Raw genomic sequence first — 11,771 nt, forward strand, 5'->3', positions numbered from 1 at the left:
TTCCTGTGGGTACATTCAGCACCATCCGTCGGTGCCTTGGGCTGGCAGTCTGTGCAGATCACCACTGGAAATTCTTCGATTAACCGGGAAACAGTCTTCCTTTGCAAGCTTTGCCCTCACAAAGCCCTTACAGATGTGGGGTAGGAAGGGGGTGCACTCGCAGCCAGTGGGAGCACAAATCCTGGGGCAGCCTCCAGTGGCAGGACCCAGATCCTTTTGGATCAGGAACTGTGGTGGGAAGGGAGTTCCAGGGCTGAATCCCTGCTCTCAGCCTGCAGCACACGGCCCTGATCCTGGGGGTGGAGGGTTAACCTGGGATGCTGGGTTCGGCACCGGCACCGGCGGGATGCCAAGCCCAGATTAACCAGTTGAAGACGTCACTTTCCATTACGGGAAAGGCTCCCAAATAGCCCCGAAGCTTTTGGTCCTGAAGATTAGCCACCAGCACGCTCGGCTCCCAGCAAAGGGCAGGGGTCTGTCGGCGCGGTGGTGCCCAGGGCGATGAACAGGGACGGGAGCTGCTCCGAGGGGCATCGCCTGGGTGGCTGAGGACGACCATGTGGGAGCGGGTCAGGAGAGCTTTGCTGAACTCACTGTCCTCGACCTTCCGGCATGTCTGGAAGTGGGTACGGGCTTTCTGGCATAAAAATGGCCTCTTGACCCTGTCAATGCTGTCGGTTGCCACCGGGTGCCTCCTGGGGTTCCTGCTGCGGACGCTGGAGCTGACGGAGCTGGTAAGCCTGGCTGGGACGGGGATGGGAGCAAGGGGGATGGAGCGGGGCAGTTGGGGTGACCAGTCCTGGTGCCAGCAAGACATCACCATCAAGGGCCCCAGACGGGCACAGCCCCAAAAGCAAAGGCTCCTGCCCAAGAAAACCACCTCAGGGCAGGTTTCTCCCTATGGCGCTTTTTTTTTTTTTTTTTTTTTTTTTTCAGCCAAAAATGCTGCCAACAACTGCCAAAGCTGCAGGACAAATCCTGCCTCCCTCCACTGGGAGTGAGGGGCTCCAGGACGGACCCCATGGGGCTGCAGGAGCCTCCAGGTGGGATGGAGATAGGAAAGGGGGGAATGGATGCTCGGCTGCTGGATGCTCGGCAACAGGCTCCCCCCAACACAAACAGCAGCACTGGGGTCCAAGGGATGAGCTCCTCCTGTTACTCTCCCCAGCTGCGCAGATGCTCAACCAAAACACGTTTCCACTCTCTGGAGAAGGCCCAGCAAATAAATACAGGGCTGATGGAGAGCCTGGGGGGCTTCCAGGGGTCACCTTCCTCTGAGGACCCTTGGAGACAAACGCATTGGAGAAAATGCACCTAAAAGGTGCGTTCGCTTGGTGCTTTCTAGGAGCATTGCGCTGTTAAATGTCACCACATTAAAATCCACATGGTTTTAATGACATCAGGCATCTTGGCTGTGGCTCAGCCCTGATCTTCGGCCAAGCTGGCTGAGCCAGGGAGGGGAGATGCTGCTTCGGGGAGAGCTCGGCTGGTGCTGGAACATCCCCATGTCACCCACAAGGATTTAGCAAAGTCTTGTCACTTCAATTACGCCCTTCAGCATCACCACCCGCAGCGGGGATGATCTTGTTACTTAATTGAAGCCAGGTGTAATCTCCCTGCGCCCGGGTGCACGTGCCCACGAGAGCCTGGCAGCCTTCCACACCGGGCTTGAGGCCAGCAGAGCCTGGGGGCTCCTGCCCCTCGTCCTGCCATGCACCGAGTTCATCCATCCTCTGCCCCAATCCTGTCCTGCCCTATTGCCACAGCCCTGCACGTGGTCCCCAGCAACCACTTCTCCCTGTTAGAGACTTTTGTCCCAAAATCCACGCTGCAGATGAGGGGCTGGAGAAGCAGCCGGTCCCCGCTTTCCTCCCCACAATGGGAAAGCATCACGAAGCTGAGAAACCCACTGACAAAAGAGATGCTGTTCAAATCTCTTATTACTCCTTGCACCCAGCTGGACCCATCACGGCTCCGCTCTACACGAGCTCCCCAGGGAAATCAGCCAAGTTTAGGCCACGAGGGTGGGTTAGCGCAGGGACAGCAGCGTGGAGCATTTATTTTAATAGTTTGCCTTGGCATCCCTCAAAGCCTGGTGGTGTCGGTTACTTTGGAGTAACCAAAAGTACCTGCTTGGCTTGGGGCCATCTCGGATCCATCCCCAACACCTCTACAGCGGCGCAGTGAAAGACTTGGGGGCAGGGAGGGAGGGAGGGAGGGAGGGAAGGTGGATGGATTGATGGAGTGAGGGAGGAATGGATGGAGGCATGGAAGGAACTCAGCAGACAGAAGGATGGAGAGATGGATGGAGGGATGGAGGATGGATGGAGGAATGGATGGTGGGTGGAGGTAGGGATGGATGGATGGATGGTGGAGGGAGGGAGGGAGGGAGGGATGGGGGAGGGAGGGATGCTGGCCAGGTGGCAGGTGGATGGATTGATGGAGTGAGGGATGAATGGATGGAGGCATGGAAGGAACTCAGCAGACAGAAGGATGGAGAGATGGATGGAGGGATGGAGGATGGATGGAGGAATGGATGGTGGGTGGAGGTAGGGATGGATGGATGGATGGTGGAGGGAGGGAGGGAGGGAGGGATGGGGGAGGGAGGGATGCTGGCCAGGTGGCTGCTGGTTTTGCAGACCCCTCACTCTTCCCTTGGTCATGGCTGTGGGACCATGGGCATGGACCATGGGCTTTGAGGTTCTCTCTCCAGGCAGCCCTTCCCCATGCTCATGTGAGGAGTGTAGGGGGTGGACGGATACCACGGGGTGGAAAACTCCCTCGGTGCACTGTGAAGCTGCACCACAGATGGGCCGGACACCTGGGCTCTCCCCGAGCTCAGCTTTGCCATTTGCAGCCACAAGGTATTTCCACCTTTTTCTGCCGGCACCAGGCTGCACCCAACAGCTTTGGGGCACATTTGCATGTGCAGTCGAGCCTCTGCTCCCCAATAACAGGTGCAACGATGCTCAGGAGGAGCCAGCGGTGGGGCTGTGAGGACCATTCCCTAGAGGGCGATGGACCCAAGGATGTTTTTGTGAGGGGACCAGCCCCACAGGCCTCTCTCCACTTCACAGCCAGGTTTCCCACATGGCCAGTATTTCCCATCCCTGACCCAGCTCCCAGTAAGGGACAGCCGGAGAAACAGTGTCTCCGAGTGCCGCAAGGAACGACTGCCAGCTGGGAATGAAGTTCAGAGCTGGGTCTGGTTGGGAAAAAGGCAAATTTATCAGGTTTGAGGCCTTAACCTGCGATCAGCATCCACTTCTCAGCTCTCACCTGACACAACAGCTCTGCTCTATGTGCAGGAGAAGCAGTATTTTTCCTTTCCTGGAGAGCTCCTCATGAGGATGTTGAAGATGCTGATCCTGCCCTTGATCACCTCCAGGTAAGACATCATCTTCTAAAGTACCATCTCTCCATCACATTGAGGAGATTGTCCCATGATCCCCGGTTGAGGAGATCACCCCAAAACTGCCTGGGGTGAGAATAACCCCGGCCCCAAGCAGCCAGCAACCAAGCAGCATCCTCTGGCTTGGTGTCCATCAAACCCCATGATTTCTCAGCAATGGTTTGGGACAAATCCTCACCTGGATTTGGTAGACACCTGCACCCACGTCAGACACCTGCACTGGCTGGGGTGTTTCCCTTCTTTTTGGGCCCAGCCAGGTGGCGATGCTGGGACCATCCATGGGCGGTTGATGATGGGCAGCTTTTAAAACTCAAAGCAGATTTCCTTTTTAGAGGGTTTTGAGAAAGTTCATGTAGAAACCACAAGCATCCCTCAGTGTTGCATCTATGTTTGCAAATCCCACTTTCATCAGCCCATCCAGATCTAGAAATAAGAAATAGAGCTGATAGAGTCACACTCAAGTCTAAGCAAGGTCTTAAAAAGCTTACATGGATTTACATATTTTAAACAATTTCTAGCACATGCTCATTAGAAATACCCAAACAATTAGGTCTTTGTTCCCTTGAGGATGTGTCACTTCTCCATTGTTTTTCAGAGTTTGCTTGCTGTCCCATTTGCCTTTGGTTTATTTCTGGGAGCCGTGTCGTCTCCATCCTGGCCACACTTGGCCTTTTTGGTATCAGCCCTTGTAGACCTGCTTTCTTTTCCCCTCCAGTATTTCACACCCCCTTCCCTGATGTGCTGCCTGGGTTTTCCTTCGCCCTCGGGGTGCTCTCAGCCCTCCTCGCAGCATTATGATGCTGGGTCATCCCAGCCGACCGCTCTCCTGCCTGCAGGCGCGGGGTCTCCACAGGGCTCCCAGGATTTTTCTTGCACATTGAACTGAACCAGGCTTTTTTCTTATTTAATTACTGAATGATGGTGAAGTGGTATCTTCCCTCTATGCACTGTCCCAGAGGGGACCAGGTGCGCTCTGGGCATGGATTTGTCCAGGTTGGGGCTCAGCTCTGGAGCTCCCCAAGCCCCACATTGGAAAGCGTCACCCACCTCCGCGTTGCTTTTGTGGCCTCTCTTGATCTTCCCAGGGTCTCTCTCCTCCTGGACACATGGCTGCTGGAGGGGATCTGTGGGCTGGCCACCACTTCAATGACCTGTCCCCAAGGGTGGCATTAACCCTCGCAGCCTCTGTCTCCATCACGTCCCGCCCAGGGGTCGTCGGGCCACTGCCGAATGCCACCGACAGGCTTGGCCAGCGCTCTGCAGGGCCTTGGGGGAGCTGGAGCAGTGAAAACCAGCAGCCAGGAGCTCGGTGTGGGTCCGCGTGCACATGGGGCACACTGTAGCCCCCAAACGCCCCCGTTTGCCCCCAGTGTCAGCACCACCTCCTGCCAGCTCTCCCTGCTGGTGCAGCCTGTAATACTGTCTCTATTTTTAGTCCAGTTTTGTTTAAAAGTAGCTTATGGGCTACTACTTAGGAAAGCTTACGTGTACGTGAAGTCTGAACCAGCAGCTCTCTCCTTGGGGGAGCGAGGTCCGTCCCCACCAGGATTTTATAAACCTTGCTAATACCTTTCTTCGCTGTTCACAGTGACACGCAGCAGCGGCACAGGGCGTTGGAGATTTAAAAGAACAGTATCACACCAAAAAAAAGAGCAGCATTAGTTATTCACCATCAAAATACACTAAGAACATTTATTTCTTATCCCTTGGAGAAAACAGAAAACATGGCCAGACCTTGAAAAGGGACTGAGAGAGGTGTCTCCTGCCCTTCGCAGCTCAGCCTGGGTTGCCACAAGCCCATCCTGGGTGTGAGATTCTGCGGGCACAGGCACATGAGTGTGCAAGAGCTCACTGATGCCCTTAAGCATTGGTTAAAAAAATATCTATGGAAACTTCTCCCACCTTGGAGATTTTGCCCATCAGATGCATCTTGTGCAGTTTTGGGAGCAGACACTGACCACAATCTTTCCTGCTGCAGCCTCATGTCCGGGCTGGCCACCATGGACTCCAAGGCCTGCGGGAAGATGGGGGTGATCACCATCACCTACTACCTCTGGACAACCTTCATGGCAGTGACCGTCGGAATCATTCTCGTGGTCAGCATCCACCCTGGCGCAGCTGCCCAGAAGGACGACTACTCTGTGGGAAAAGTGGTGCTCAGCTCCGCTGATGCGTTACTGGATTTAATCAGGTACATCGCAGGATTTCAGGAGGAGCCAAGTTTATGATGATGTTTCACAGACAATATCTTCCCACAAGGCATTGAGTTCCCGGGAGATATTGAGATCTCAAGGGAAACGGGAGAGCCATTGGCCACGCTGACCAGGCACCGGTACCCCCAAGCCCAGTGACGTGGGGTTGGTTCCTCCCCACGCATGTCCCTCTGGCCACTCCGTCACCCCCATTGCTCTCCTCACAGAGCCACCAGCAAAGAGGGGTGCGGCAGCAGAGAACAGGAAGATTTAAATTCCCTGCAGAGCTCAGCGGTTCTCCCTCTGCAGTCCCAGCCATGACATGCCAAGCCCTGCAGCTCCTTGGGCTTTGCAAGGTAAAAATGAGCAGAAGTTGGCCCAGGGCTGGATTAAAGCAGTGGCCGAGGGTTAACTGGGGAGGGGGTGCAGCACGGACCCGGGGGCTGGGGGAGAATCTCCATTTCTGGAGGCATTTGATTGACTGGACAAGGCTCTGAGCATCCTGCTCCAGCTTTGCAGGCGGGGGGGCTCTGAGCAGGGGGCTGGAGATGGCAGACGTCCGTCCCAATCTCTGGCTTTCTATGAGTCCAGTTCACGCGTTGTTCACAGTCCTGCTCTTCATTCACCTTCCAGCCTGTCTTCGCCCTCAGCTTGCAGAGAGGACATCAAGCTGGTGTTGGCTGTAATGGTCGTCCTCTTGGCCTCGTGCCCGCCAGAGGTGCTTCCCAGGTTGTTCCCTGTGTTCTCAAGATTCGCTTTAACCCCTGCGCAATTGCTCTCTTACAGAAACATGTTTCCTTCTAATCTCATTGAAGCTTCGTTCCAGCAGGTGAGTTCACCACAAGGCTCTGAGCATCCTGCTCCAGCTTTGCAGGCGGTCCTGCTCTGAGCAGGGGGGCTGGAATGGCAGACGTCCGTCCCAATCTCTGGCTTTCTATGAGTCCAGTTCACGCGTTGTTCACAGTCCTGCTCTTCATTCACCTTCCAGCCTGTCTTCGCCCTCAGCTTGCAGAGAGGACATCAAGCTGGTGTTGGCTCTAATGGTCGTCCTCTTGGCCTCGTGCCCGCCAGAGGTGCTTCCCAGGTTGTTCCCTGTGTTCTCAAGATTCGCTTTAACCCCTGCGCAATTGCTCTCTTACAGAAACATGTTTCCTTCTAATCTCATTGAAGCTTCGTTCCAGCAGGTGAGTTCACCGGTGCCTGGGATGGTGCTCAGCTCTAGACGGGGCTGCTCTCCCCGTCTGGGGGCTTTTCCCCACCCACAGCCTGGACATGATCCCCTTCCCTTCCCTCTGCCTCCCTCCCCACCCTGCCTGCTCCCTGGCTGCTTTCTGCTCACCCCAGGGTGGGCACCCAAAGGCAGGCTGGTGGGGGCATGGACTCACAGGGATACTCCTGCCTGCCCTCTGCCTGGGAGGGCTCCTGTACAAAAGCAGCACAACGTCTCTTCCCTCAGACCCCACTCTTGTGCAGTGGATTCTCAGCCCCAGGGGATCGGGGAGCAGAGGCGGAGGGGTGGGCAGGCAGCAGGCACGGGGAAGGAAAGCTTGAAAGAAAGGTTGGGGTGAATGAAGGGGAGAGGCCGAGGAGGGGCCAGGTAAGGTGGAGGGGAAAAGGGAAAACGAGTATACTCACGGCATTGGGAAAGCATCTGTAAAACCCCCAGAAAGAGAGGGATGGGGCGTGAAGGGGCCTCTCCGTGGGCAGCACAACGCTTACCCAGTACTGCACCAGGATCCTGCAGGGACTTGACTCACAAATGCCACGTGTCTGCCCGGAGAAGTACAGCCTTGCTCGAGGATGGCTGTGCTGAGGTCTGCAGGGAACAACCGCAGTTCCCCTTGCCTGTTTCTTGCTTCTCTTCTTTTCACCAGCCTTTTACTGCCTGAAAAACAAACTTTGAACCTCACCTGGCCCAGTGATGGCTTTGCCTCTGTGTTCAGAGCAGGATGGAGCCCATTGCCAACAGGACACTAACCTCACTGCTTTGCTTTTGTTCTAGTATCGAACTGTTCTTGTCCCGGTGGTGAAGTCTCCTGGCTTTCCAAAGATCCCAGGGAAATCTCTCAGTTTTATTTACTTTGCACCCGACGATGAAAACCCTGAAATTCATCTGCCTGTGCTCCTCGAGCTGACGCCGTCACCTGAGATAACCTACAGGACCCTGCCCGGGACCAGCAATGAGATGAATGTCTTGGGAATTGTCATCTTCTCAGCAACGATAGGTACCTGCTCAATAGCGAACGGGGCTCCGCGCTGTGTCCCGACCCAGCTTGCAAGGCTGTTCAGCGGTGGTTGCAACCCAGGGTGGTAACTGCTGTGGCCACTGTGCTGTAAATTGAGGTAGGGATGCTCAGAGAGATGAGGTTATTTTAGCTCTAACTGCTCAAGTCCCTGGGCAACCGGGCACAGCACGGAGCTTGTATCAACACCTTCATCGGTACCATCCGTAACGGAGCTCACAAAAGGTGTTAGGCACGGAGAAGGCTGTTTACTCCCCAGATTTTCCATATGAGCCTTCACAGCCCAAGCACAGGTCTTGAGGGTTTTCAAATCGTCACCTAAGCTGGAGGGTCCTTTTTATGAAGTCTACTGAAGTGAGCTGTAACTTTTGCAGAGGCTACCTGGGACACAGCTTGTTACAAACAGTCCAAACCCTTCACGCTGGCAGTGTTCAAACTCCCCGAGCAGGCAGCAGGTGAAAGCTGGGTCAGACATAGTGCCTGTCACAAATGTATGGAAATGTAACAGGACTTTCTGAAGAAGGTAAAAAAGCTTTCTGCATTGAACAGCTTGCAATCCCGCCTGGACAAGGTGCTCGGCAGCAATTTCAGGAAGGAAGAAGGACCAGAGGTTGGATGGAGAGCATGTGCAAGGGATAGGGAGGAAGAAGGTTTAAAGGGGAGAAAGTCACGGGAAGGAGGAACTTGGAGCCGAGTCAAAGCGTAAGAGAGAAGGACACTGGGTGCAATGCTGAGGGAGGAAGGGAGGACTCAGGAGGGAAGAGAGTAGGAGGCGATGAGATGAGCATGGGGGCAGTGTTTCATGTAGATTAAGAGGTGAGGGCAAGGAGCTTGAACGTAGTGTATTAGGAACCAAAAAGCCAACTAGAGGATTTGAGGGCTGGAGGCAGCGTAGCCAGCGCAGCCACTGGAGCACACCAGACTGCCGTCAAAGCCAAGGGGACAGTGGCCAGTTTTAAAGGCTACGATACAGTGAGTGCCTGGAGGAGATGGCCACAGTGAGACCGGGCAGAGACAGACCCACTTAAAGATCCTTACAGACAAAAGAGATGTCTATGGCAGACTCCTGTCCCAGTGACCAACACCATCTGCAGACCACGGACGCTCAGGGAATGCACCAAGCTCCTGCTCGCAGGACACGTGCCCTCCTCCAGCCCAGCCAAACAAGTGAGGAGAAGCTGCTTTTCTCTTCTGAGATTACCACCCCACGACCCTGCCAGCGTGGGAGTGAGGATCAGCACCGAGTTGAGATGCAGCGGGAGATCACCTGAGGCAGCCCCAGCCACCCAGCTGCGCTCCCTGGATTTTGCACGCGATGGATTAGAACTCCACAAAGCCACAGGCCAGCAGAGTAACACCTGCACCAGGGACGTGCAGCTTGGAAAAGGGCATCCGTACATCCGCAGGAAGGTTTACCTGCGAGGAGAGGTTGAGTTAATGGGGTTTGCCTGGCAGAAAACAGGAGAGGGAGAGGGAAGACCAGGCAACACAGCCCTGTGCTGTGGGAAACGGTGATGAGCTCCTCCTTGCAGCAAGGCGGGGGAGGCCAGGTGGAAGCTGGTTGAGATCTTGACAAAGGGTATTTGTATCCAATACCAAAATTAGACAGTTTGTGGGACTGAGACCAAGGCGTCCATGCAGCACCTGCTGGCCACCCAGAGTGGCTTTGCTGCAGATGGTATCCCCGCACCACAGCTCCAGCGATCTCTGCACTGACACAGAGCATCTCCAGTCCTCTCTGTTGCTTTTGAAATCCAGAAAAGGGCAGAGATTTAAAGTCACTTGAAGTAAGCTGTCCATTTGCTAGGGCGATCTTTCCCAAATCAGCTGTCTGTAGGACCTGAAGAGAAATTGATTTCTTTCAAACCAGCTGTTATGGACACCAAATACTGGATGAATATCCACAGAGCTGAGATTTAAATATGCCAAGCCTTGTCTCATTTCTGAAAGTCCTGGCAAAGGTGACCCTATCTCATCTCTCTTCTGAGCAAGCCAAGAGATCCAACTACCTGCCAAGGGTCTCTAGGAGTCCTCAGCCTTGAAGACTGAAGAGGGATGAGAGGGACAAGATAAGATCCTGACTATATTCTTTTCCAAGCTAAAGCAGACACTTGTACAGTGCTTCAGAAGCAATTTTAGCTAATGGGATCACGCAGAAAGTATGTGCACCAGGCTGGAAACTAGATGGGCAAATACTCAGACTCATTTTTCTTCTGCTCAATGGGTACCTGGGAAACCTCCTCACCAGTGAAAGCAATGGGATTTAGCACTGGCCAATTTTGTGCTGGCAGACCAGAAAACACCATAACCCCTCTAACCGTTCATGTATTTCTGCTCTAGTATTCCTTCAACAGAAAATTAGACTGAAATTCAACAGAAAAAGAAAAACCAGAATTAATACAGGAGGCTTAATGCCTGTATCTAAGCAACTCAGTTGGATCCTTCCCGACGTATTATGGTACAGCTGCACGTGTTGTCACCACCACAGTACAGCCTGTGAGCCACCGACAAAGACGTCTGCGTGAAATAGCTGATCGGCAGCCAGCACAGCCCGTCCCACGAGGGAGCCGAGAACCGCCACCACCCACAGGGATCAGGCAAATCCGAGCACTTCTGAAGAAGCTCATCCAAGTGGCAGACGTGGCGCGTGGCTCTGTTCACTCCAGAGCAAGGGGAGGGATGCAACACATCATCACATCCTCAGCTATATATAACCTCACCGAGCTTTGTCCTTTAGAAAAAAATCAATTTTTGTTTCCAGAGCTACATTATTTTTGTATTACAAAATAGCAAAAAGATGGCTTATTCACCTCGAGAAGTGACTCTTCCAGTATTGAGCAGCAGTGAAGAGTTTATCAGTTATCTGTGCAAAGAACAGTCCAAATCCTGGATTTGGGTTTGGTAGGGTTTTTTGAGAAAAGGCCAGATGCTTGTATTTGCTTGGAGCAGAGAATTACCATGACCCGTAAGAGCACGTGGAAGTCCGTATTAAGTCTGACCTGCTGTGAGTTTGCCCAGTGAAACCCATTCTGTGACCACCAGAGCCCCAAGACACTCAGCATGACACATGCTGCTCCTGTGGTACTATCGAGTAATACAAACCAATGTGCTTGGTTGCAGGACTTCTCCTGGGAAAAATGGGCGAGCGAGGAACTCCGCTGGTTAACGTGTGCCAGTGCCTGAACGAAGCAGTTATGAAAATTGTCTCAATGGCAGTTTGGTAAATCTGTTTTTGATTGATTCAGTTACTTTCTTACCTGCTATCTAATGATAATGCCGGTCACAGCCTACAAGTATCTATTGTGAGCACTGGATTTATATTTGTATGACTGTACTACATGGTACCAAATACTGTAATGACTGTCGTGTGGTACTTCAATGATTGCTGCATCCTCATAAATAATTTTTTATGCTTATTCTTTGCAGGTACTTCCCCTTTGGCATTGTATTTCTCATCGCTGGAAAGATCCTGGAGATGGAAGACCCACTGGTTATAGGACAGAAGCTGGGACTATATGCTGTTACAGTAGTGTCAGGGCTAGTCATCCACGGACTCGTTCTCTTACCTCTGCTTTTTGTGCTCATCACCAAGAAAAACCCCTTTGCTTTCATTCAGGGGATACTGCAAGCCCTGCTGATTGCCTTGGCTACATCTTCCAGGTAGGAAAATGTGGCCGAAATATGCTGATACAGCTGAGAAGGCACCGGGTTTAGTCAAGGGAGACGCGGCTGTGCGTACGGCCAGGCAAGCTGTGGGAGAACAGGTATAATTCAGACAAAGAAAAATTATGCTCCAGCACTATTTGAAATGAGATCGCTTCCAGTTTTCGTAGGAAGTGGGATGCTTGGCACTGCCCTGGTCCTCAGCGGGAAGAGCCTCAGTGCATCTTCAGATCCGGCCGGCTGATGTCGCTTTTCCGCTCG

General features: G+C 53.4%; 1 protein-coding gene across 1 annotated transcript in view; it reads left to right on the forward strand.

Moving 5' to 3' along the window:
• The first annotated feature begins 557 nt into the window (after positions 1-557).
• The window catches only part of LOC103897082 (excitatory amino acid transporter 5), a 16,076-nt gene continuing 4,862 nt past the window's right edge, over positions 558-11,771 (forward strand). The window contains exons 1-7 of the mRNA XM_009277048.1: positions 558-734; positions 3,309-3,388; positions 5,391-5,603; positions 6,391-6,433; positions 7,607-7,829; positions 10,968-11,067; positions 11,274-11,507. Coding sequence (XP_009275323.1) covers positions 558-734; positions 3,309-3,388; positions 5,391-5,603; positions 6,391-6,433; positions 7,607-7,829; positions 10,968-11,067; positions 11,274-11,507 — 1,070 coding nt within the window. The remainder of the gene's footprint in view (positions 735-3,308; positions 3,389-5,390; positions 5,604-6,390; positions 6,434-7,606; positions 7,830-10,967; positions 11,068-11,273; positions 11,508-11,771) is intronic.

The sequence above is a fragment of the Aptenodytes forsteri genome, unplaced genomic scaffold (assembly GCF_000699145.1).
Source record: "Aptenodytes forsteri isolate BGI_AS27 unplaced genomic scaffold, ASM69914v1 Scaffold274, whole genome shotgun sequence".
In the NCBI taxonomy this organism is placed as follows: domain Eukaryota; kingdom Metazoa; phylum Chordata; class Aves; order Sphenisciformes; family Spheniscidae; genus Aptenodytes; species Aptenodytes forsteri.